The sequence below is a fragment of the Balaenoptera ricei genome, chromosome 11, assembly GCF_028023285.1.
Source record: "Balaenoptera ricei isolate mBalRic1 chromosome 11, mBalRic1.hap2, whole genome shotgun sequence".
Lineage (NCBI taxonomy): Eukaryota > Metazoa > Chordata > Mammalia > Artiodactyla > Balaenopteridae > Balaenoptera > Balaenoptera ricei.
Window position 1 is genome coordinate 77022305 of NC_082649.1, and position 27033 is coordinate 77049337.

Consider the following 27033-nt stretch of genomic DNA (forward strand, 5'->3'; position numbering starts at 1 on the left):
ATGGTATCTTGGATATGGATTATCTGAGTGGGCCCTAAATCCAAAAAAGTGTCCTTATAAGAGATGCACAGAGGAGAGACACACAGAGAGAAAAGGAGGAGTGTGAAGAGAGAGGCCGAGATTAGGATGAAGCTAAAGAACTCCAGGATTGCCAGTAGCCACCAGCAGCGAGGAGAGATTCCCCCAGAGCCTCTGCAGGAGCCCAGCCTGGCAGGATTGTGGACGTCTGGCCTCCAGAAGTGGGGGAGGACACACTTCTGTTGTTTTAAGCCACCTAGTTCGTGGTGATCTGTTACAGCAGTCACAGGGAACTGACACATCCTATGTTGGAGATGGTGCTGGGGTCAGGGAGTAGCCCATAAGCCAAAAGAGACTCTCAAGGAGGCTTTTTGTGAAAAAGAAAAGTCCTGCTTTGGGCTCTTTATAGCAGTGCTCTTGGCGTGTTTTATTTTTTCCTCTGTAACTCGAATCCCCTGTTTTATTAATCTACCAGAGGAAAGAAAGAGCCTACTTCTGTCATCCTTCCTTAAAGAAATTGACTGTTACGGGCAAGGGGCATGCTTCCTCCACCAATTTTGAGAGCTTCCCCATTATTTTCCTTACATTCCTACCACTCCAGCAGCCCAGAACGGTGTCCAATCAGCACATTACATGTTTATTAGTTTCCTGAAGCTAATTTTGCCATCTTAAGCTCTTTCAGCTCTGCCTCTCTGCACCCAAGGCAGGAGGAGAATATAACCGAGGAAAAGGTGGACATTTCTCATTCTATTATCTTACCTACCATGAAGGAAACTCTGTAAATCTTCTCTCAGCCTTAACAAACCTTTGGTTTGCAGGAAGCACAGGAGATCTGAGAGATCAACATCCTCAGTTGTGCCTTTCAGAGGACTCCAGATGTCAATTTTTAAGTTAGCCAACATGCAAGCTAAATATTTTAACTATCATTTTATTTCCATCCAGGCCAAGGGACAATTTAGAAAAGGTTCTATTCTAAGTACATAGCCAAGGAAGTGTGGAAGGGCCACGGGTGCCGTCGTTTTGAAGGCAGCCTGTCAGTCACTGTGATTGAAACATAACCCCGACTGCTTCCACAAGCATAATAAAACGCTTTGCAAAAGGCTGTCGAATTGTAGGATGTAATAAAGTCTGCTTAGCTTCATTTTCAGTGCCGCAGGGTCCTAAAGCACGAGGCCCATTTCCTTATGCCTTGGGATTTGTTTGAGTTCCTTTGGTGCCTGGAAATGACAGAACATAAACCAGACATTTAGTTAGAACAAATAGCATTTCTTTTGAATCACGGCAATAAACAAAATGTAAATTTGCTTACTGCCGATCTCTTAGATTGCCATTAACACGTTACATGAAGCCATATAGATGTGGGCCGGTGGCGTGACATAGGTGGATTCCAGCCCTGCTTCTGCCCGTACTCCCTGGATCTCCACCTGTTCTGTGGCTTCTGCCCACAGCCTAGGCCCCAGAGGTCAACCGCATGGTCTCTTAATCTGTTTTAAGGACGCAAGTCTTATATACAAAATGAAGCCAATTCAGACCTTGAATTAGATAAGAATAGATTCTCAAACATAGACATTATCAGAAGTACCTGGTAACCTTGTGAAAAACACAGATTTCTCCAGCCTGTCCTCCACATTCTGAATTAGCAGGTGTGGAGAGAAGGCCAAGAATCTGTGCTTGTTAACAAGCCTCCATATGAGTCGGAGGCGCCCGCCCCTGGATCGGGGGAATTCTTGAGCTAGTATGTAGCATGCAGAATCAGCTTTGCTTCAAGGCCAAGTTACCTGAAGGATTTAGGCCAGGCCTAAAACAAAGGATTTCTACTTATAAAATAGGAAAGTGGGGGAAGCCCTTTAATCTTATTTGCAGAAAAAGAAAAAGAAAAGATAATTCCTAGCTCATAGAAATGTATTTCATAGCTCTGATACCCTCTCTTTACCCCAAAGGAGAACCTGTCGGAGCCTTGGCTTCTGGGCCTTACTTACTGGGATTAGTAACGTGGGTGTGGTCAGGAGCTGGATTAGCTGGGGCTAACTTTCTTGGAGGACACTACAAGGGCACACCATTCCAGGAAAGGGAAAATTAAATAGGAGGGGGAGACAGAGCAGAATTTTCCAGGCTAGATTTCATACAATTCGGGGGAGGTTGAAAGAAAGGGCTCTTAGGAGATATTAGGGGCAGCTACCATGGGTGTGACATATGAAGAGAGTTTGAGAACCACTGTGGAGAAGCACGAATGGACTTTCCTTCAGGGTTTTCCAGAGACTTCAGTGAAGATTTACATGGCTTTTCACTTACTGTTCACTCTTTTTGGCTTTGAGTGCAACACTGTGGACACAAACCTGGGAGGCCAAGGTGCAAGGACCCAGCTTCCTGCTCGTTCTGGTGTGTAGTTCAAGAATATGCTCAATACCTCAATATGGGCCCATTCAGCCCCACTGGTTGAGGACACACGGGCACACACTTCAGCCTCTGGTTCATGGAGTGAGTTTTTAGTGAGTCTAGCACTATACTTTTTCTATAAGTTCATAAGAAGGCCACAGAGCAAAGGGCAGGCAGGGCATCCCTTTGGAATTACATCTGCTCCCTTCCAGGATCCAGAACACAGAAATCAACTCACTTTTGCTTCAGCCTTCACACTTCGGTTCAGGATCCCCTCCCCGCCTCCCCAGGTCCACTGATGTCTGTAAGTGAGGCGTGGAAAGTAGGGGGTAGGTACCAGTCAATTTGCACCCTCCCCACCCCCTGCAGAAGGGGGCGTGTCTCATTCCTGTGTGGCGCAGGGATCTTCCCCTCTTGCTCCCAGCACCGCCCATCTTGCTTGCACACGTGCGGCATCTCCCCATCATTCGTCATTGCCCTTGTCCTTGAACGATTATTGACTCTGAGTCAGAGGCACCTGTGCAGGCCTGAGAATGGATGTGCCCTTTCTTTTCCTCCGCCTCACCTGTCGAGGGCAGATTTATGTCCTAGGAGAAGCTTCCCTCGGTTTTATTTTTGGTCTTTTGAACACCGTGGCCCTGTGTTATTTCCTTCACCCGCCCTTCCCGACACCAGCCCCGTAATTTCTGAATCTCTCTGGATGCCTGCGCGTCCATTCCTGAGCAGCCCTTCTGTCAGTCTGCTTCTGATGCTTCTGCAAAGCATGCCTCACACGGCCTTGGCATTCAAGCTGTCCGCCTGGCTACTTAAGGCTCTGTCTTCAGCAGTTCCTTCTCTCCAACTAGCCTGGAAGCTTGTGGGAGGCAAGAGTCCGCTTTTCATTGCCAGAGCACAGCGAGTGAACATGTCGGACTTTGAGACTTGGGGCGGAAGCCCAACCTCGTCGTTTACTGGCTGTGTGTGCGTGAGTGGGTGATGTAAGACGTGCAGGGTTGGGGCTGCGGGAAGGACTGAGGGGGTTAACACACGTAAAGCGCTCAGAGCCGTGCCTACCGCACCAGAAGGACCCACCAGTGTGAGCCTCCGTTGCTGTCCTCATCACTACTTACTCTCTGTGTTGCACTGCCAGGCAGAGGCCACCAGGCAGCAGAGGCCCACGAGCGTCCAAGCAAGTGAAAGTCAGTGCTCAGCTACACGGGGGGAGATTCGGCCTCGTTCCCCAAGAGGGCACGTCTGGGCAACGGACTCACCTTGCCATCTTCTGGTTGGACTACATGTACTTCGTGCCCTTCGTGTCTCCACTTCCCTTTGATCTCACCTCTAGGCAGTGGTGTTTTCAATGCTATGTGGGCGTATCAACACATGTATTTACTGAAGCATGAAGAAGGCTCTAAGGAGGGTGCAAAGAGCTGAATAATGAGATCCTCGAGGTGCTTCCAGCCCATTTGGGGAAACCCATCACACAGGGTGAGGCAAGGCAGTAGATAATCGGGTGCCAGGTGAGCAGTCCAGAAAATGTGGGCTTTCGGAGTTCTGAGAACAGAAGCCCAGACTGTCCGAGGTTTGACTGATCCCCCTGAACACGTGCTTTTCAAGTATTTCTGTGTTCCTAAGGAACACAGTGAAGATGAGCTGCGACTGTCCCGTCCCCCTGCAAGGCCACGCTGGAGGAGGAACAGGTGGCATCACAAAGCTCAGAGCAGGGGCTGGCTTTACAGAGCAGGAAATGGAGACAGAAGGGAGGCCCCGTGGCTCTGCAGGGTAGAAGAGATTTTTGGAGAGGGGAGCTTTGAATTAGGAAGGAAAATAAAACAGTCCGATGGAGAAGATGTAAGTAAGTTTTGAGTAAGATCTGCTGTGTGGGCTGTAATCCTTTCGCCCATCTCTCCCTGAAACCTTCAGGAAAGTGTTTGGAGTCAATTTGCAGTTTGTTGTCCTGCCTGAGTAAGTACAGGGTGAAAGCAGGGGGCCAGGGGATCCCAGCCGCGGTCTGAACTGAACCACGCCAATGTTTCCTTAAACATGCGGGCAACATCAGGCTTCCATAAAGTCTCTCTCCACAAAAAATGGGGCAGAGTCCTTTGTTTCCAACAGTTCCAACCACCCTCTGCGTATATTCAAGGGAACCTCTTCTTACTGTGTCAATGAAGGAGACTCTTCCCTATTAACCCCTTCCCTCCTACATCCTAGAGGCCCAGGGGAGGAGGCCCCTCTTGTCTGGAAGCTAAGAAAACAGATCACTGTCTCTCTTTCTAAAGATGAACCTGGGTGGGAGCTGACCCCAGGTAATCTACCTTGGTAGAGTGTCAAAGGAACTTTTGGGACCATAAAAACGCAATCTGCCTCCCTGTTTCTTTAAGGTAGTGTTTCTCACCTAGGCTGCTTTGTGGTTTAGACCCCCTGGGGAGGTCTAAACAATGCCAAGCCTCCACCCCTGCCCTAGAGATTCTGATCTAACCATCTGGAGTGTGGCCTGGGCTGGCAGGGAATTATTAAGCATGAAGGTGAAGACTCCCGAGCTTGTCTCCCTCTTCATTCAATTCCAGAGTGCGCTCCCAGTAAAATGCTCCAAAGGCCCAAAGCAATTCAGTTGCTGGAGACAGGTTTCAGGAGCCTTCAGTGGCAAATATTCAACTTCTACTAAGGTTGTCTGTCCTCTGCCCTCTTAGCAGAGCCACACGTACAGGACAAGTATTGTCCATCAAAGGTAGTGCCTCTTGCCCACAAGGATGAATAAATTAACTTGTTTTGCATCCATCCCAAAGCTGACACAGGAATGGTTTTAAAACAAAGTGACTACACTCGCCCACAAAACAAAGCTGTGAGACCCTAACATAAAATTCCTCTGTAATAGCTCTCTCTTTTTTTTAAAAAAAGTAACTCTTGGTTTGTAGCAGGCTTGAGATACAGGCAGACAGCCATGGAAAGTCATTTTGCTCACACCAAAAGCAAGGTGAGCCATTTTCTAAGGGCAGGCACCCCTGACCCCTGCTTTTCAGCTTTTTCTTAATAAACTGGTCTCAGAAATTGGACCACAAAAGCTGCTGACGGCAATCTCTTACAGTACGTGGGTAAAAAAGAAGCTGGGGGAGAAGAAATGGCAAGGATCAGAGAGCCACTCTGATTAGTAACCGAGGCGATGCAATTATCCTTCCATTTACAGCCAGGAAGGGGTTACCCTTCCCCAAGTGCAGTGGCCAGAAACCCAGTGATGTGAGGATGGGCTCAAGAGAGCAGGGCAACTTCCCAGCACTTTTTCTCACTCAAAACTGTTCCTCTGTGGCTGGTTACACATGCGGATTAATAACACAACTTCCTACTATGAGAGGGTGTTACTTAACTTCCCTTTTATTTTTTAAGAGCTTTTTAATTATTATTTATTTATTTTTGGCTGTGTTGGGTCTTCGTTTCTGTGCGAGGGCTTTCTCTAGTTGCGGCGAGCGGGGGCCCCTCCTCATCGCGGTGCGCGGGCCTCTCACTATCGCGGCCTCTCTTGTTGCGGAGCACAGGCTCCAGACGCGCAGGCTCAGTAGTTGTGGCTCACGGGCCCAGCTGCTCCGCGGCATGTGGGATCCTCCCAGACCAGGGCTCGAACCCGTGTCCCCTGCATCGGCAGGCGGATTCTCAACCACTGAGCCACCAGGGAAGCCCCTTAACTTCCCTTTAAACAGGGTCTGTTTCCCAATCCTCCGCATTTGTCTCCTTGAGGGGGGCACAGAAAACAGCTCCGGGCACCATGTGGCCAGCCCCTCTCAGGAGGGGAGATGCAGACCTCTGTCCTGAGGCGAGGTCGGGGCTCACCCCGGGGCTGTCCTTTGTGGAGTGGCCACAGACTCAGCATTGTCACTCTTCTCTTTGAAGGGATAAATCAAACACAAAGAATAGTGACCATGCAAGAAAGATGATGCCAGCGCTTGTGGCTGTGAGTGATTTACCGCAGCCCGGCAGGGCTTATCTCCTCTTTGATCCCCTCGTGTCCTGGCAAACGAAGCTACACAAGCTTTGAGGCTTGGTGTTGGGAGTGAGGGGGCGGAGCAGAGCAAACCCACCCCTAGGCAACTCGTGCTGCTCTGTGGGCGTGTTCTCGTGTCCCACTTGAAGGCACTAAGGCTTCTGTCTTCCCTGTTTGGTCCATGGACATTCACTTCCCTGTATCCGTGCCTCTCAGAGACTCTCCCTAAAAGGCTTCCGCGTTCTGATGGAGCTGATGAAGAATAGCCTTTATTTGTCTCTAAATCTTTAGCTGATATTACTTTTCCCCAAGACTCAGTGGAAATGAAAAAGGATTACTTTATATTTCCTTCCGTCTACCACGAACGAAACTAATTTTGAGAAAGAAAGTCCCTACAATGGGAAACACTTTCCCTTCCTTCAAATCCTCCAAGGGGCAAAGGAAAAGCTAAGAGGTCTGCGTGCTTTGTCATTTACTTTGTCTGGCAGCTTCTTCTTATCGTGCTTTTGAGGGTGACCTTCCTCCAGCATATTCCTTCGCTCTAGTTGTGCTCTCCTGTTATAATAGAATTTTCGAGCCAAGTGTGGAACAGGCTACCTTTGATAATTAATGGCTCTGAGAGTTTGCTGAGTGTGTTATTTAATTAATGGCACTTGTGTCTGGAGTGTCTACAACTCTGTAGTTGAATAAAAGGTATATTTGCTGAGGGATTATAGACAAATACTCAAGGATCATGACGGTGAGAATTTGTCGGGGTTCAGCACATTTAACAGCCTAATGGGGTCATTATATTTTTTCCTTTCCACCATTTAAAAGGCACTGAAGTTGATAGAACTGTGTTCCGTTTGCCTTGTATGTAAGCTGAGATTACAATCCAAAAAAATCCTTAGGCTAATGGGTAAAAGTCTGGTACCTGAAGCAGAGCCTCTCATCAAAAACAGAGATGACATCTTTAATGTTGTATTTTAATGCTATGAAACTGATGGTCAAATAAGTTATGGTTTACTTCAGTAACTCACAAATAGGCTAACATGAATTACGTTCAAGTTCTATGTGGCACCAAAATATCAAGGGTTGAAAACTGGCAAGAAAACACAGTTGAAGGTTATTGGGAATAGAGACTATTTCACACTACCCTGCTTCTCCCGAGGTTCTAGTGCTGAGAATGAAATGCAGATTGTGAAAAGACAAAGATGAACGTATCCCGTACAGAGGTGTCAGCTGCCCATAGAGGGAAATCTCTATAGCTTCATCTCTACATGTGTTCAGATGGACTGTAAATACAAAGGTCTAGTTTTAAGCCTGTACCATCACTGTGTGTGCCTGAGCAAGCTGTATCTGCTCTCTAGACCACAGTTTCTTCCTTTGTAAAACAACAGGTTGAAGTAATGCCTCTTTAAACTCCCTTCCAGCCCAAAGATGCTCAGAGTCTCGGATTTTTCTCAGTAGGGAGATGGAAACTTTCTCTTCCGCTGATAGGAGAGATAGCTAATTGGTCACCTTGGGGATTTAAGGGTTATTTTGTCCAGGAAGAGACCCCTGGTGATATGCAGAGCCCTATAAATGTGCCCTGCAAGGGGGCTAGGAGGCTCACCTCTTCTCCAGAGCTCAGGTGGATGGTCCAGGGGAGAAGGCCTCGAGCCAGGGGCCCCCCCGCCCCACTCTGTCCCTCCCGCTGGAGACCTCCCTACCCCTGGCAGACAGTGGAAGCAGAGGCACTGGCTCAAAGGGCTCAACTGGAGTGAGGAGAGAGGCCCTGAAGGCTATGCTCAGAAGCTTCTCTTTTCTGGGTGGGAGGGAAAGCCATCTGGCCAGCTCCTGTGCTAGGGGTGTGCAGTCTTACGTATGGAAAACTCATTTAATCTTCACTTCAGTCCCGTGGCGTAGATATCAGAACCCCAGTTTAACAGCTGGGAAAAAGTCACACAGTAAGTGCAGGATTGGAACCAGATCTCCTTAACTCCAGAGATCAACCCCTTTTCACAAGTGCAGTGTCCAGCATAGTATCCACCACCCACCCATGGTTAAGGAGCACTAAGAAACATGGCAAGTCTGAATGGAGATGGGCGGAAAGTATAAAACATCTACCCGTCTTCAAAGACTTACTCTAAACAAAGAATATACACTATCACATTCATTTTTTATATTTGTATAATTTTCATATTAGGAATTTTTCATATTATAAAGATATCATTAAATTTGGATATATTGGGTAAATATAATATGTTATTAACATTAATTTAATCTGTCCTTAACGTGGCTTCTGGAAAATGTAAAAGGACATGTGTGGCTCACATTCTGTTGCTATTGGACAGCACTGCTCTAAGACAGTATCCTGGGGTGCAGGCTCTGGGGAGAGCACATAGTGAAGCTGCTCTGGGGGTGGGGGGACCCCTGGGAGTATCTAAAGGGTTGACTTAATATTTAAGAGCATGGGCTCTGGGCTCAAGTTAGGCCTGTGACTTGTTAGCTGTGCAACCTTGGTCAAGTTACTTTGCCCATCTATGCCTCAGTTCTACCACCTACATATCAGGAAAATAGTAGAATCTACATCATAGAGTTGTTATGAGGACTAAAGATGATACAAGCGAAGCACTTAGTGTAGTACCTGGCCCAGAGAAAGGTCTAGATTCTAAAGAAATATTGTCACTCATTCATTCACTCAGTGTTTTTGAGCACCCCTGAGATGCCAGGCACTGTTCTAAGTGCCAAAGACAATGGCCCTGTCCTCGGACACTTACTTGCTAGCAGAAGGTACAGACAAATAAGTCTATAATATGATGACAGGTGATCATGAGCCCTATGAAGAAAAATAAGGTAAGTTTAAGGGATAGGAGGAAACGGGGCTCTCTTTTAGGTTGGGAACTTGGGGAAGGCCCTTCTGAGCAGATGACATTTCAGTCAAATACTGAATGGAGGGAGGAAAGGAGAGAATTCCAGGCAGGAGGGACAAAAAATGCCAGGGTCCTGAGGCGGGAGCTTGTCTGACATAATCTAGTAACCGCCAGGGAGCAGGAAAGCTGGAGGCAAGAGTGTGGGGGCAGAGTCAGGCGAGATGAGACTGGATTCTATCCTGAGTCCTTCTCTGTGGCCTACAAGGCCTCCCGTGATTAGGTCCTGGTTGGCTTTACAAAGTATAGGGGAGGGACATGATCTGATGTCCCATTTAAAAGGATCATAAACTTAACATATTTCCTATTTTAATATGTTCATTCTTTTGTATGACCTCGGGTGAGTTTGAGGGTATAGATGTGTATTTTAAGAGTCAGGTCAACAGTTGACATAAGATATTCTATATAAAGAAGCTATATTTTTAACTGCAGCATCATGAAACCTTACCCAGAATGAGGGGAGTTCTTAGGTTTTATTGGAAATAATTTTCTTTTAAACTTTTGCACTACTTTTCATTTCCATTGAGTGCCATTCTTTTGAAGGATTAAAGAAAGAAAAATTAGCTACAAACAAGATCTTCAAACTTAAAAAGAAAAAAGAAAAGAGAAAAAAAGAAAAACCTGCTCAGATAGACAACAGATCCTTGAAAGGAGAGTATAAAGCAAACCCTTGATAGGGATGTCACAGATAAATGCTGATTCACTGCCTTGAGCATATTCCTTTTTCCAAATGGATAACTCTGGAATCTGCAGGAGTCGCCAGGGAGATAAGAGAGGGGGCAGAGTTCTAAGAGGAGCCCTGTTACAAAGCTTCCCTTTCCCATAACTATCTGTGACTCTGGCTTATTTCTAATTAAAAAATGATTAATGCAATATCATGGGCTTTCAGTTCTTCAAAACAATACCACCCCATCAGCTTGCAGCTCAGAATGCCCACAGTTCTTAACTTTTTTGGAGCCTCACTGGAACACGATATGGAGCTTTAGAGGAAAATTGCTAAGAACATCTAATTACATTCAAAGCCATTTTTTGCCTGTCTTAAAGGAATGAAAATGATGTGCCGGTTTTTATAGCCCTTCTTGACCTAAAGATATCTGCTGGTGGAAAGAGAATCCTCAGTTGGGCTCTCCTAATGCTTTAATTATTACATGATCTATCATTTTACGCAAAGACTCGCACACTTCGAAAAATCTCTTAAATACGCATTAAAATTGATTGGCTAATCCTAGACCGTGGGGCTGGCTCTTGGAAGGCATGTAATTGTCTGTGGGCATGGGGTGGTAGACTCAACTGACACAAAGTCAACTACTTTATGGTGGGATAAGGTAGAGAAATCGATTTGGCCACAGGTAGGATTGACACTGTACTGCCGACTTGCGCAGAATGCTGTTACACGCTTGCTTGTTCTTAAATCAGTCGTGTTGCTTCAGATTCATCATCAGCATCTCTGGGGCAGGGATGCACTTCACCTACTGTGCCTCAGACAGTGTTGGGCTCCAAGTGGGATCTCAACAAATAGTTGGTGATTGAGTTCTAGAACCTCAAGGTTAAAGAGGTCCTCTAGGAGGCAAGCAATCTGGGCCCACGTTGTAGCCAGGACTCTTGATGCCAAGTAAGGAAACCCCATTTCAAATGAGCCTCCAGAGAAAAGTGCCTTTTCGACCTTTTAACTATGGAGGATGGGGTGGCTGTGGACAATTCTTCTCCTCCCTTTATCTTTTGTCTCCCTTTCCTCTGGGGGCTTGTCCTGCATCAGACTTCTCCAAATATGAGCAGGATGACTGCCAGTAGCCTCAAGTCTAGTCTATATCACCCCTTCTAGGGCTTCTCTCTCTATGTCCATACACCAAACGGTAGAGAAGCTCTCTAACTGGCCAAGCTGGAGTCACATGCTTACAACTGGGGTTTTGGGAGAGATTGGCAGTTCCAAAGTCCCATGTCTGCTACACCCATCCTATTTTCTGTTTGACTCTCTCAGCTGTTTTCTAAATGTTTTGAAATCCAAGGGCTAATTACAGACTTTTGGTGAAAACCCCCTATCTCTAAAGGAAACCCTAACTGAAAGGTCTTGAATGGAGCCCTTGGGAGTCCTCACTGATTCCAGGAATGCAACATCTTATACGTTATGGTCCACGGTGGATTAGCTGTGATTCACTCCTCTTCATCAAATGCAGTTTTAGTTTTCAGGCAAATATTCAGCCCATAGCCGATGCTGCACAGGGAAACAGGACAGCACTGTCTCTTGGGCAGAGTGGTTGTGATGACTGGATAAAGTGACCTGTGCAAAGCCCCCAGCACAGAAATCACCAAATACTGGTACTTTTCCTGAAGTTAGTGAAGAAGTAAGAGTAAGCTATATCTTGCACCTCATCTTCATTGTACAGCTCTTGTCTTTAGTTAGCTAGGATTTAATCAGAGGAGGACATTTCTATACAGAGACCCACCAATTTTAGTGTAAAGGTAAGTGTGGGCTCCAGAGTCAGACTGCCTGGGTTGCCCAGACTCTCCACGTATAACCTGAGAGTCCTTGGGAAAGTCCTATAGCGACCGTAGGCCTAGTTTCCACATGTGAACATTGGGACAATACTAGAGGGTTGTTGTGGGGTTTAACTGAAATAACGCCTGCGAAGTGCTTGGTATAACTTGCCCATAATGAGATCTCCATAAGTGGTATCATTAAGAATCATTAATAATGAAGCATCCTCTGTGGTGGTTTCCCCTCCTCAGTTCCTGAAATAATGATCTTCTAGGCCAGCGTGGTCCCTTAAAGTCAGGGAGGACGGCCAAGACGAGGAGAATCGACTCTCTGATGTAACAGTGTAACTGACAGCGGGGGTCCGGCTGCTCGCCGCTCAAAAGCCAATAAAGAGGCAAGGTTGGTGGAAAGGAAAGTTTGCTTTAATTTGGATGCCGGCAAATGGGGGTGGGGGGTGGAGGGGGGGTGGAGGCGGACTCCTGTCCAATGGCCAACTCCCCCCGCCCCACCCGCCATTACCAGTGGGCAAGAGCTTTTACAGGCTGAGGGGGAAGGGGCTACGTGCAGAAACAGCACAGTCAGCTCCGACAGTCATCTTGAAACTGGTCATGGCGTGGTCTGACCAGTGTCATCTTGACTGTTTTAGGTACAGTTAATCTTCAGTTCCAGCGTCGGTTTGTTCCCACTTCCTTGAGGCCAATTCTCGGAACTGTGGCAGCTTCTAACACGGCTACAGTCTAGTCATCAGGTAGTTGACTTCTCCCACCTCCTGGGGGTTTCAGTATCTACAAGACAGCTCACAGGATATGGCTGTGAATATTATCTATAGCCCTTGAGGAGGAACTAAAGGTTCTTGGCTTTGTTTACTAACTGAACTATTACTGTTTTGTCCTGTTTGACTGTTTTCCTTTGTTTCTGCATTTTCTCACTTGTCTGATTGAACTTATTCTTCGGCTGAAGTTTTTTCACAGACAGAAGGCAGGCTGAGGACACGGGGGTGGGGTGGGAAGGACCGTAGGGTCCTGCTCCGTTTCAGTAGTGGAGTGTCTGTGAAGAATATATGCGGCAATTATTCTTTTCTGTTTAAACTTATTCTGGAATAACTGAATATCCAGCCAGCAATTAAACCATACATTAAAGTCAATCTCTTCCTTCCTTTTCTTTTGTCCTTAATTTAAAATTTTTCATTTATCTGATTTATTTTTAGTCCTTGTTACGGTGAAATATAACATATACAGAAAAGTGTGTGTGTGTGTGTGTGTGTGTGTGTGTGTGCGTGTGCGTGTATAGAGCTTACAGAATTAATACAAAGCCAACGTGTCTTGCCACCCACCCATGACAAGGAACAGGACATTGCCAGCCCTTCCACCCTCTCACTCCACACTCCCCTCCCGAATCACAAGCTCTGTCTTGCCTCCTCCACAAAGGTAACCACTGGGCTGATTTTACGATGATTGCTTCCTTGCTTTCCTTTATAATTTTACCTTGTAAATGAATGTATCTCTAAACGCTATAATTTAGTTTTGCCTGTTTTTGAACTTTATGTGAATGCAATCACACAGTATGTATTCTTGTGTGTTTCTGTTGTTCTGCATTCTTGCAGACACTTGATATTGTCAGTCTTTTACAATTTTGACTATTGTGGTGGGTATATAGTGGTATTTCATTGTGTTTAAAGTATACATTTCCCTGATGACTAAGGATTACTGGCCATTTTGAGACCTATTTTTAATGAAGTGTGTGTTCAAACCCTTTTGTACTTTCTACTAGGCTGTTGACTTTCTCTAATTGGCTTATACATTTTTTTCTTTTTCTTTTCTTTAAAAATATTATCTTCTGGATACTGGCCCTTCATTGGTTGTATATGTGGCAAATAGCTTCTCCCACTCTGTATCATGCATTTTTCTCTCTTACTCTCCCTTAATGTTTTTTTTTTTTTTTTTTTAATTTATTTATGGCTGTGTTGGGTCTTCGTTTCTGTGCGAGGGCTTTCTCTAGTTGTGGCAAGCGGGGGCCACTCTTCATCGCGGTGCGCGGGCCTCTCACCATCGCGGCCTCTCCCGCTGCGGAGCACAGGCTCCAGACGCGCAGGCTCAGCAATTGTGGCGCACGGGGCCAGTTGCTCCGCGGCATGCGGGATCTTCCCAGACCAGGACTCGAACCCGTGTCCCCTGCATTGGCAGGCGGATTCTCAACCACTGCGCCACCAGGGAAGCCCCCTTAATGGTTTTTGATAAACAAAATTAATTTGAATGTAGTCCAGTTTATCAATCTTTTTTTAATAATAATGCTTTCTGTCCTATTTAAAAAGTCTTGCCCTATAGCAAGACCATGACAATATTCTCCTATATTCCCTTCTAAATTTGCACTTCAGATTTTGAATTATAATCCACCTGGAACTGACTTTTGCGTATGGTATGAGGTAGGGTATAGTTTCATTAGTTTTCTACATGGATATCCAATTTTTCCAGAACCATTTATTGAACAGATTTTCCTTTCCCCATAGTTCTGTGATGTCATTTTTATCTTAAATCAAGTGTTCATATATGCCTGTATCTGTTTCTGGGCTTTCTAGTTTGTTCCATCACTCTATTTATCCTTGTACCAACACCATGCTCTCTTAACTTTTGTAGCCTTGTAATAAGTCAATATCCTTTAAGGGTAAGCCCTCCTATACTTCTGTCTTGTTCTTTTAATCGTCTCTGGCTACATTTCCATCAGTATTTTAGAACTAATTTTTCCAATATTACAAAAAAAAAAAAAAAAAAACCCACCACCACCACCAAAAATTATGGCATTAAATTTATAGGTAAATGTGAGACACCACTAAATTTATAGGTAAATCTGAGTAGCATTAAATTTATAGGTAAATCTGAGAAGACTTGAGTCTTTATAAAACTGAGTCACTCATGTCTCCATTTATTTAATTCTTCTTTAATGCCTCTTAATAACATTTTAGTTTTCTATCTAGAAGCTCACATATCTTTAATTATTCCTAGGCATTTGATTTCTGATATTAATATAAGCTAACTTTAAATTTTTTCATACTCTGTGTGGTTTTATGGACGGTTTGTGTCCCCTCAAAATTCACATGTTGAAGCTCTAACTCCCAACGTGATAGTAATTGGAGATATGGCCTTTAGGAGGTAGTCGGGTTTAGATGAGGTCATGAGGGTAGAGGCCCCACGATGGGACTAGTGTCCTTATAAGAAGAGTGAGATTAAAGCTCACTCTCTCTTCTCCACAGGAGGACACAGTGAGAAGGTAGCCAGCTACAGGCCAGGAAGAGGGCTCTCGCCAGAACCCAACCATGTTGGCGCCCTTATCTTAGACTTCTAGCCTCCAGATATAAGAAATAATTATCTGTTATTTAAGCTACCCAGTCTATTGTATTTTGTTATGGTAGCCTGAGCGAAGACAACGGCCGAGAAATTCAAAACTTGCATATGTTGATCTTATATTCAGAGGTCTTGCTAAGCTTTCTGATTAATTTTAATTGTCTCTCAGTAGATTCTTTTGAGTTTTCTGCATGCATCATATTGTATACCAGTAATGACAGTTTTATTCCTTCCTTTCTAATCCTCCTATCCTTTTATTTATTGTTCTTGCCTTACTGTACTACCTGGGACCTTGGGTACACTGTGAAATAGCAGGGCTAATAGTGAATATTCTTATCTCATAGCAGTCTCAGGTGAATAATGTTCAACATTTCATCCTTAAGTACAGGTTCCTTCCTAGCTCTAGTTTTTCTAGAACTTTTACGTTTATTAAGTTGGATGTTGAATTTGATCAACTTTTATTCAGCATCTACTGAGATGATCCTATCATTTATCCTTTATTAGTCTGGTGAAAGGCATAAGATTAGTCTAATGTGTTATTCTTTTCATAGATCGTGCACACACATTGCAGTTAATCTGTCTGTCTACCTATAGGGTATCCTTTTAAGACGGTGGCATCTGTGTTTCCATGTGCAATTAGTCTATCTATTTCCCTTCTGTTATGTTCCTGTCAGGTACATGTGTAAGGCAACTCATACAACAAATTGAGAAGTGGGAGAGGTTTTTCTTTTTCCTTTTCTCTGGCAGAATTTGTTCCACCAGTCATAAGATTCTTATTGAGAATCTTATTCAGATTCTTGTTTCTTTCTTAATTGTGTGGTAGAATTCACCAGTAAAGCTATCTGGGCCTGACATTTTCTTTGTGAGAAGGGTTTTAATTCAGGTTTGAGTTCTTTAATAGTTATCAAATTATTCATATTTTTCACTTTGTGTCAGTTTGGGTAAACTGCATTTTCTTCTAGAAAAATAAATTTAATCCCAATTTTCAAACTTATTGGTCTAAGATTATTCATTATATGCTCTTCTCCTTTTTAATGACTGCAATATCCACAAAGATGTATAGCATATTAACTTTTAGCTTTAATTTTTTTCTAATAAATGCATATGAGTCATAATTAAAAGTAAATCACCCTCTAAACACACCTTTAGTTGCATCCACAAGTTTTAGTCTTCTTCATTCAGTTCAAAATTGTTTCCAATTTCTACTTGATTTCTTCTTCTTTAGAATTCCTTTTGTATGAGTCTGCTGGTGGTGAATCCTCTCAGCTTTTGTCAGGAAATACATTTGTTTCACCTTCATTCTATAAGAATATATGAACTGGGTATGGAATCTAGGTTGGCAGCTATTTTTTTCAGCTCTTTAGAGATGTAATTCCATGGTCTTTTGATTTTTCTGTTGTTGTCTTTGGTCTAATTATTACTCCATTGAAAATAAGTTGTTTTTTTTTTTTTCTTTTTACTATTAAATCTAACAAATTACTCTTTGGATTTGATTTTCTGCGGTTTTACCATGATGTGCCTAGGTGCGTATTCTTATACCCCCCACTCTGGGTTTGGTGTGGTCTTGAATAGTTGGACTGATGACTTTTGCCAGTTTTGAAAAATTCTCAGCCATTATCTTTTAAAGTATATCTTCCACTAGAACCCTGATTTGGAACTGTACATAAGTATCTATTAGACTTTCTCAGTATGTTCTGTATCTTCTGACCTCTCATACTTTTTCCCACTCTCCTTTCATCTCTTCATGGTTCATTCTGAATATTTTCATATGGCTCATCTTTAAGTTCACTAATTCTCTTTTTGCCTGTAAAAATTATGCTGCTAAATTCATTCATTGGGCTACTGTAGTTTTCAGTTATAGAATTTCTATTTGGTTCTTTTTCACATCATCTCTGTATTTTTAATAGATTCCTGCTTTCTGTTGATTTTTTTTTTCAACCTGGTCCTTTCTATCCCAAAAGAAAGTAAACACAGTTATTTTAATGGCTGTGTCTGGGGATTCTAACCTCGGTTATATTGACTTGTCTCCTCATATTACTGTGCAGAGTGTGTGTATGCGTGTGTATGTATACACACTCATATTGGGCATTCTATTTGAAAAAAAATTATTTACAGAAATAATTTAAGATCTTGAATGGATTTATTTTCTTCCAGAGGTTATTTTTTTCTTTGCTTCTTCCAGGAACCCAATGGGACTAGCAATTTAGAATCACCTTACTTCAATTTCTGGGACTGAGACTTTCTCAACTGCCCAGATGTTTTGAAATTGGGCTGCAGTTGATACCAGGGCTGGTTTACATCTGGCTCACTCTTTTTCCAAGGGTATCACTTTCCCAGATCTTCACATTCCCATCCAGGTATGGGAGATTTAGAAAGGGCCCTGCCATTGGCACCCCAGCTTTTACTGCTTTAGCTCCATCTGCCTCTCTAAGACTCATAGATGCCTTCAGGGGAAAGGCAACCCTTCATCCTGGGCTCCTCTCTCTGCATTTCTGTCCTTTCTTGGATCTTGACCCTGTACTCTTGTGATACCTTTTTACCTTTAACAGATGTTTTCTTATACTCTTGTGTAATTTTTCTAGTTGAACACAGTGGGTAGGTTGATTCAAATTATTTGGTCTGTTAGAAGCAGAAATCACACTTCTTTTTTGGTGGTCTCAAAACAGCCTGCCCTACAGGTTTTGTTCTTTAATTACTGTTTGAACTAATTTCTCATAACTCAAACATTTCCATCATTTATTATCTTTAAAATAGAAATCAGAGGGAACATAATGCATCTACACGTTGGCACAGCTGATGGGCCCTTGCAGTCTCCGTGGCCCACCATTCATTATAAATTGGAGGTAGTAGAAGATACTACAGGGTCTTCTGGATCCTCAGAGAAGTATTAAATCCACAAGGAGCACAATTTAGAGCTGCTTTTGCTAGTGGATCCTGAATTGATTGGTTGCATGCCCACATGATAACTTGATTGATGCCCCTGGAGTGTCAAAATAATGGAGCACTAACTATATAAGAGGTGGCTGAGGGACAGGTTAGGCATAGGCTGGAGTGAACTGCATAAATATTAGCTAGTAGTAAATGATGAGTCCAAGATCAGGTGAATTTTCATAGCCTTTCTTCATGTTAACTGCCCATGACCTCCAGGAGGGTCTTTTCCCCCCACCTTCCTTTCTGGCAGAGACAAAGACAAAATGAGAAGAGTGGAAGAGTGGAGAGAAGCAAGTAGAAAAAGAAAAGTCTTGGGAGTGGGTAGACATTTCTAGAAGGTTTTTGCCATATGAGAGTATGCAGATTGATATGTGATAAATTATCCATTTCTGGAGATGAGATAAGGATGAAGATGATGGTGATGACAGGCTTTATCATCATTTTGCAAGATGCAAGGAAAGCTTGAAACTTTTTAAAAAATTAATTAATTAGTTAATTAATTTTTTGGCTGCATCGGGTCTTAGTTGAGGCATGCGGGATCTTTCATTGCAGTGCACGGGCTTCTCTCTAGTTGTGGCGCGTGGGCTCCAGAGTGTGTGGGCTCTGTAGCCGAGGCTCGTGGGCTTAGTTGCCCTGAGGCATGTGGGATCTTAGCTCCCTGACCAGGCATCGAACCGGCGTCCCCTGCATTGCAAGACGGATCCTTAACCACTGGACCAACAGGGAAGTCCCAAGCTTGAAACTTTTAAAAATTACTTTTGGGATTTGGACTACACTTTTCTGAAAAAGACTCCATGCTGATGGACCATGTATTTCCGAGATTCAGAAGAGTTAAAATTGACTACAGGACACTAGTCCTTTCTACCACCAGTCGAATTAAATCTCAACAGAACAGTTCTGTAGATTCTTTTAACCATTACTGGCCTGGGAAATCTTTTGCCTGAACTATTAGGGACATTTTAGAGAAAGCTGGATCTTGGTAAAGCATTTTAAAAATAATGAAACAGAACTAAAAACCCATTTTGGAGCCATGGGGTAGACTTATCTAAAAGAATGTTTATAAAGGTAGGTTTTTAAACCTACTATACCTCTTTTGGGTTATGATAAAATAAATCATTTAATGGGACATTAGATTTGATTAATTTTAAAGTCTCTATGATCCTATGGTTTAGCATTCCCAATTTAGGCCATAGGGGCTTGATTTATATTTAGCTAATCCAAACAACTGAGTTTTTAATTCCTTGCTACTGAAATTTGGTTCTGTAAACATAGTCTACACAGAAGGAGGGAAGAGGCAGCATAATCCAGTAGAAACATAGGCAGGAGAGGAAGAAAAAGCAAACTAAAATATCTTTGTTTAAGATGATGGATCCTTTATCTAAAGAGCTTTAGAACATACTAAAATATCACTAGCCTTAAACAAGGGCAAGGGATCATCTCTTACACTTCCATGCTAAAGAAAATCTTTTCTTGTATCAATTTGGGGACGGGCTGAAGGAGTGCTGGCCAACACTTTCCTTGGTATTGAAGACATCCCGAGATGGGGATTACCTAGTGGGTTTAGGACTGAATTGGCCAAGGAGCTGAAGTTAACTCTTCCTCTTCCCTGAGGAAACATGAATACTATGATCTGCTCCTTGGGTCTTTCTCATTGGAGGCTGCTGAGCTGAGAGGAGACCCTCTTGGAGAAGGCTGAGATTTTTTCTAAGCTGTTGGGGTAGATTTCAAAAGGTACAATTCAGTGACCAGAACGTGTGCTAAGTAAGTAAACCTGTCCTTTCTCGTCCACTTTGACTATCCATGATTATGATATGTGTGGTCCAGTGGCTGAAATTATGGTGATGTTTTTCAAATATTCTAGTGTCAAAATTTTGCCTTGACAGTACATCTGTAGCTACTAATAATGCTGTTTTGGGCTGACTCAGTTGCTTTGAAATTGCACGGCTGTGTTATGAGTAAATGAGAGGCAACCAATTATCTATAAAGTAAAGGCACGCACAGAGGAGAGTTTGATGAATTACAGACGAACTCTGCTGACACAGCAGGGTGTGGAGACCTGCTCTGCTCTGACTTTCTATCAGCGTTAGGGGCGATGCTTGCATATTTTACAAACAACACACCCCACTCAATTACAACATGGGGTGGGAGTGGGGACAGGAGGTGATAATAAACAAGGGTGTGTAGCGGCAGCAAACCCAAGTACTAAGTACCTAGAGAAAAATACTATGTTCCAGGAAGGATGCAAGGTTAGATAAGACATGCAGATCCACTGTCATCTAATATGATTTATAACATACACTAAAAGAGCCATCGCAAAACCCCTACCCAGGAACTCAGCCCAGTAGGGGGAGGCAATGCATAAATTCACCTAAGCAGAAGGCAAATGCTGGATTCCTGGAAGCAAACAAAGGATGGCTTCAGGAGGCGGAGGAAACGGTTTCTAGTTTGGGAAGGTTTATCTCTGTGGTCCTCTGGCAGTCTTGTCATGCTGAGGATTAGTCTGGGTTTATGCATAAAGAAGCTATAGAACAAGGTTGGTTACTTACTGAGGGGTTGCTAGGTACTTCCCCACCAAGCATTCGGCAGAGAGCAGCTCTTTGCCTATTACAGTCCCGTTTCCTAGATAGGGCATCCCTGGGCATGAGGCTGCACATTCTTCTCGGCAGCACGCTGGTTGTTAAGGTAGACGAAGGGCAAGCAGATCCAATCGGCCCAGAGACTGAGCGTGCCTGTGGGGCGTGGTGCAGGGCTTCCTGCCCAGAGTCCTCCATCTAGGTACCAGATAGTGGCCTCCCATCCCCAGGGAAGCTCACTCTGGCCTCCCCCATGCTTCTCCCTGTGCCGGGGGAGAGACACGGGGAGCACTAGCTTAGGGGTTGGAGCAGGTCTGGAGTCAGCTTGGTCAGGTTTTGGATTCTGACCTCTGCTGCTGTTTTCCAAAGATGGGTATCGTTGGCCTGTTTAAGATCATTTTAGCTGATCTACACTGAATCCTGCTGTAGGTAATTCTCTTTTAATCCTTTTGAATAGGGCAAATGGAGAGCCTTGGTTTGGTGCCAGCCTCTCTAAGGATAACCGGCAACCTCAGTCCTGATAGCTACAGGCAAGCAACTATGCAGAGCTGGAATTCATCTGCACTGTTTTTCTTTCCTGTTTTCTTTTGATGCTTAACTTCTAATAAGTAATACTCGTTTCTCATTGAGGCTCAGATATAAAGTTTAAGATAACCTGAAATTGTAAAGGTGAATCAGGTAGGTAGTAAGTGGTACACAAAGATGAGAAAAATCATGACAAAATGGGAATAAATGAAATTTGTGCGACACACTGCACATGCCCAAGGGCATGTGACCTAGGCACGTGGTCGAGTGGTGGAGAATAGAGGGCAGGAGTCGGCAGGTCTGGAAGTCAGCTGGTGCAAGCTCAGCCCGCTGCAGCATGGCTGGCCGTTGCTGGGGAGGCAGGTGCTGGAGGGTGGTGAATAGGATCGCGAGGAAGCCCAGCAGGGGAGGGACGTCCTGGCCGAGCAGCCAGCGAGGCCAGTAGAGCCAGTGAAGAGGCTGAAGAGACGATTTGGAAGGTACGGGGGTGCTGGGATAGGGTGGCAGTGCTGGCTGGACACACGGGCTCTTCCAAGCAAGGTGGGTGGTGAGAGACGAAGGGAAAGGCTTTCGGGGTGGAACTAGGTTCAGGTCTGAGCTCTACCACTTACTTGCCATTTACCTTAGAGTAACACTTAAGTCCCTGAGTGAGTCTCAGTTCTGTCATCACCTGCAAGATGGGAGAATAGCAGAACCCAGGTCTTGTAAATTCTCGGTAATGTGGGCGATAGTCATCGACTCCGGGGCTGAGCCCCGTGGTATCTGCCTGTGTGTGCGCGCAACATCAGAGCCTTTAAACTGGCTCTGCCCGACGCTGACTTGACTTGCTGCTGAGGGTGCACTCAGGAAAGCTCGGAGAGGCCAAGTTTATCTGAATTTCAGATAAATACTGAATACCATTTTAAGTCTAGGTGTGTCCATATCTTGCATGACAGCCCTATTTGTTAACCAACTTCAGAAAGTTCCACGAACCCCTTAATGTTGTGTAAACATTCGGTGGATAGGTGCACTTTGAAAAGGGAGGAGAGTGGGTATCAAAGATCCAGGTGGACCAACTCCGTGATCAGGTTTCCTAGATGAATGCTTCCTTTCCCCTTTGTCTCTAAAGAGAACTATATACGGTCCCTTTCACACTACAGGCGGTGAGGGCGCTCGTGGTGAAATCTTAGGGCCCATGTTCAAGTCCCTCACCGCCAGGTTACTACTGTGTGCTCACTGGCCTCACTATCCCTCCTGCTCTCATTCGTCTGACTGCTGGGAGAACTGAAGGTGATTTGTTTCGTCTGTAGCAAAAGACCCTTAAAGAGAGAGGTTAATGTTAGTTCATTGAGAAACCCACAGGCTCTCTGGCAATATAGTCTGTGTGACAAGTTAAGGTGAATATCTCTCTAGCAAGACTTATGAGGCAAGTTGATTCACCTGGCAGACAGGGGAGTTAGGCCTCAAGGCAAGACAGAAGCAAAAGCTGACAAAGCAAAGCGTACAGGAAACTTGGGTAAGAAGTTTAAATTCTCTTAAACAGTCTAGAAAACACATTGTAAGATAGAATCCTACAATTCAGCCAGCCTCAGGAAAAGCCTGGAGCTTTCTTGCCTCTCCCTGAAAGTGCCCATTACATAAGAAACCCAAAAAGGAAAACATTCAGCCTAAAAAGTTGAGTCTGAAGAATGGTGACCGCATTTGAACAGGACACCCCAAAATGACACACCGGCTTTCAGAAGAGGAATAGAACAAGGTTTGCATTCATGCCCATAGGCCTGTGTTCTTAGGTAAACTAGCTTGATCCTAAGGGGAGGTGGAGGAGAGAAAGGGAGAGATGAGAAGGTGAACAGCAGTGGAAAAGGTTAAAAATAAAATATCAAAGACAGCTTCTGCTACCACCACGCTATATCCCTTCAGGCAACTGGGTGCAGAGCTGACAAGCCAGTGACATGGGAGAATGAAATAAGCTTTCTAGAATGCAAGGGCCTGAGCACACAGCATATGTGAACAGTAATGGAGGGGGAGAGGTAGTTGACACTGGGTCTTTGAAGAGGCGGTGGGGAGAGAAAGACCAAGAAATGCACATGTATTTTAAACTCACCAAAATAGACTTACATTTCCAAATGAAAACATAATACTACAACCAGTGTGTTTTCTAGCTAAAAATCATAATCACCAAGTGGTTGATACAATTTGACATAATTCAACTGCTACCAGTATTTGTTCACTAATTGCATTTTTAATTTGTATCTGATCTACTTCAGCTGCTTATAACATAAACACATTCACACAAGACCAGATGAAGCAGACAATTTTAGAAAACAAAAACAATTTAGAGAGGAGGCTCTTTATCTGGGGTCCATAATCCCTAAGGAGGTTTATTAACAGGGGTGCCAGATAAAATACAGGACCCAGATAAATTTGAATTTCAGAAAACGAATCATTTTTTTTTTACTCAAGGTAGGCCCCAAGATTTCATGGGCACCCTCTTTATTAAGACATTTCAGAAGATGCATGAATCCCTTGACATTGTGTAAAAATTTGGAAAGGAGATTGGCTATAGCTTTCTATCAGAGTCTTAAATCCGTGATCTCCCAGTAGTAAAACATCATTAATGGAAAGAGAGAATTCTCTTTGCCTGGCCTGAGCTTCCTGGCAGCCAAAGCCAAGGGGCCAGTTTACCAAATAGCAGCCAGGAGAGGAGGCCCAAGTGAAAGGAGAGCCCACCTGGGTGCGGCTGAGCTGGTTCAGGGCTCCTTGCAGCCTGACAGGAATCTGAGAGTTGAGCCTGAGGGCAATGGGACTCCCTGGAAGGGTTTTGATATTTTAAAGGATCGGGTTTGCCTCCCTTACAAACGATCTCCAGCTGCTCTGTGGCGATTGGCTTGCAGAGGGGCAGGAATGGAGAGGACAGCGGACAGAGGGGACAAGGGCTTGGGGTGGGCTGGAAGGAAGGGAACAGACCGGAGCGGTATGTAGAAGGTGATGGGGAGGCGGGAAGAGAGACCCAGAGCTTGGACCAAGTGCTGCAAGGGTCAGGGTCCTCTCCACTCGGGCTTTAACGTTTGTGCAACCACCACCGTAGGAAGCGGATGCGGCTGCTTTTCTGCATCCGCATTATTTCTTGAGTGAGGCTCTTGCGGGGGGCGGGGCTCTGAGCGATGATGAAGTGAACGTACAGTCTTTACCTGCGTCACTGAAAGTAGCCCCGCAGCGCCGCAGCTTCGGCTGCCATCTCCTCCTCCGATCTCCACAAGGTTGGGGAGTCCTCCTTCTCTTTGTCATGTTTCTGGAGCTTTGGAGAAGAAAACTAGGCTCATTAATAGGCCCTTGGGATCTCCGTGAACAAGTCTTGGGGGAGCGGCCGAACAGCATTCGCAAATCAGAGGCCGGGGGCGCGTGTGTCTTTCTTTTCATTGTATTAGTTGCCAGAATTTGAAAATGGGGAGGTTTTGTGTACAAATCCACAGTTCCAGCTTTTGTAATACAATAACTAGATTAGGCTGCTACATGTGGTCCCTTCACCGCCTTGTAATTATCTGCTGAGGCTGGGAATGGGCGTCACAGACGGGGGACATCCTGCCATTTACCAAAACCCTCACCGCTCTCGAACATTGCGCTTGGCCAGCATCAGCCATTCGTTTTACTTCCCAGACGCTGCAGGCATTACGTTTGCCACCTACCCACAATCGTTCCCCAAGCTGGCCTGAGGTTTACGTCCTCTTCTCTTCGGCTTAGCCTCTGTTATATGAGCTCTGAGCAGTTTTGCTCAGCGAACCAAAACAGCCCGGGCTAATTTATGAGAAAAATAAATAGAAGGGCCATGAGTACTGAGTAAGAAATAAAAGAGTACATGCATTAAAAGAGGCTTCAAGCAGGCAAACGGTAAAAAACAAAGAAAAACTAAATAAAAAATTAAATGAGGAAGCATCAAAAAATTAACAGTTGGTCTTAGACAAAGGAACCCTTTTAAAATCCTCTTCAGATACCCATATTTATTTAAAAAACATTTTGTATATGTCTCAGATTTACATATTGAGTGAATAAAATTTCAGTTCTATCAGAGAGAGAGGTGTTGTCAGAACTCTCTTTAGAAGAGTTCAGTTTTTCCCCTTAGTCTCCTATTGCAATTTAGTTTTATTAACTAAATTTGTTATTCCTGTGCGTGGCTCTAGACACTGTAAAATGCTGAGGGTATAAATTCTTACAGGAGGCACAATGTACTATCTCGTGTTAAGTCATTTGAGGAGATTGAGGCAAACTAATAGCACCAATGGTAACTAGTATTGGTGATGTAAAGGGCGGTTCCTTCTTCCTGTATTATTTCCTTGTGCATCATTTCATTTAATCCTTACAATACACAAGGCAGGCACTGCTTCACTCCTTCTCACCAAGGAAGAAACTGAGTTCCGAGGAAGTTCATTCACCTATTGGAGATCACCCAGCAAGGAGCAGTAGTGCCAGGGGTGTCCCTGGCAATTTTTGCCTTTTAGTCTATCCTGGAGCAACTGCAGTGCCACCAAAGAGTGAATAGTTCCCCAGATCCCGCTCCAGCTCACCGGGTACCGTCACCCAAAAGCCAGATCCTTTGACAAAGGATCTTGCCAACTCAGGAAGAAAGCCTCACGACTAAAATAGTGGAGTTTGCTATTTCAGGCCCAACTCACTCTCCCTCTAACCCAGAGACCCCACCCCCCACCCCACCCCGGCAGCTTGCAGCAGATGGAGAAATGTCCCCATTATTTCAGAGCAAACTTTGATACAGAAGGCAAAACAGTGAGGGAACGATAGCCTGGCCCTCCAGCTGAGCACTATTTCTACTCGGCGTAAGTTTGAGCCTAAATGAGGTTCATTAGCGTATAACCAGGACACAAATATGTTTATGAGGGTCATGGATCTTCCGCTCAGAATCTGGCTGCCAGCACGCTGGTTTTACGTTTGCCACGTAGACTTAATTCTCCTTAGTGGAAGAAAACCACATTAAGAAGTCATTTCCCTCCTTGCAGAAGCAGATATGACGCAATGGCTACAGGCGAGGAAAACGGGATTGCTATTTTTCTACTCAGGAGCTAATTTTCATGTTGATACTACCTTTAGGTCTGTTATAAATCCATCTTGTAACAATTCAATAGGATGACAAAGAACGATGCAAAGCCCAGAAAATATGGCCTTCCCACTTGTGGTAGTGCCGTCGGAAGACGTTGAAATCCAGCATTAAGTGGTCTCATTACACAGATCGTACCAGATGAACGCAAAAAATTTAGGGCCTGCAAACGTTAATGCCTCCTTGGTTACTAGGCTCCCGTCTGCTATTGTCATATGCCTTACAGATGGCAACGTTGTGCCAACGCTTATAAGTTGTCTATGGGAAACAGGAAATAAGTAAAACAAAAACTAATTGTATTTGCAGAGCTCTGTTGTATATGGATTTGAAAACTTAGGGGTTTCCCTCCTAAAAGCCCCAGATGGAAGCGTGTGGCTTTCCTTAGAACAGCTGTGCTCAACCCCGGCTGCCCACTGCAATCACATAGAGAACTTTAAAAACTACAGACGCCTGGCTCCGCCCCAGGGATTCTGATTTAATTGGTCTGGGGGGCAGTCTGGGTGTGGGGATTCTTTTCAAACTTCTCAGGCACTAGCTCTTGAGAAGCAGTGCATTTGGGAGAAGTTTGTGTGTATACACAGAGGCCATACATGTAACAGAAATAATACCTTTGCCTTTAAGCCCGTTGCCTGCGACTCAATCGACAGTACGGAGGCTTTCCTTTGCAAACCCTGCTCTGGAACTGTAAAAAGGGAGTAGTAAGACGTGTGATTAGTGATGTGCGTGACACGTAGTAAGAGGTGCTGAGTGTTTGCTGCTGCTGCTACCATGACTATTAGTATCATTATTATTGTTATTATTATAGGCTGGATATACTGTCCCCTGACAGTGACCAATGACCAACCCACAGAGGTTGTTTCCAGGGGT

General features: G+C 44.4%; 1 protein-coding gene across 24 annotated transcripts in view; it reads right to left on the minus strand.

The window, feature by feature from the left end:
• Positions 1–930: 930 nt before the first annotated feature.
• The window catches only part of FHIT (fragile histidine triad diadenosine triphosphatase), a 1501610-nt gene continuing 1475507 nt past the window's right edge, over positions 931–27033 (minus strand). For all 24 annotated transcript variants that reach the window (XM_059940100.1, XM_059940087.1, XM_059940096.1 and 21 more), the window contains 2 exons: positions 24251–24357; positions 931–1235 (listed from right to left, as the gene is read on the minus strand). In XM_059940100.1, the coding sequence (XP_059796083.1) occupies positions 24256–24357 (102 nt within the window). In that variant the 3' untranslated portion in view covers positions 931–1235; positions 24251–24255. The remainder of the gene's footprint in view (positions 1236–24250; positions 24358–27033) is intronic.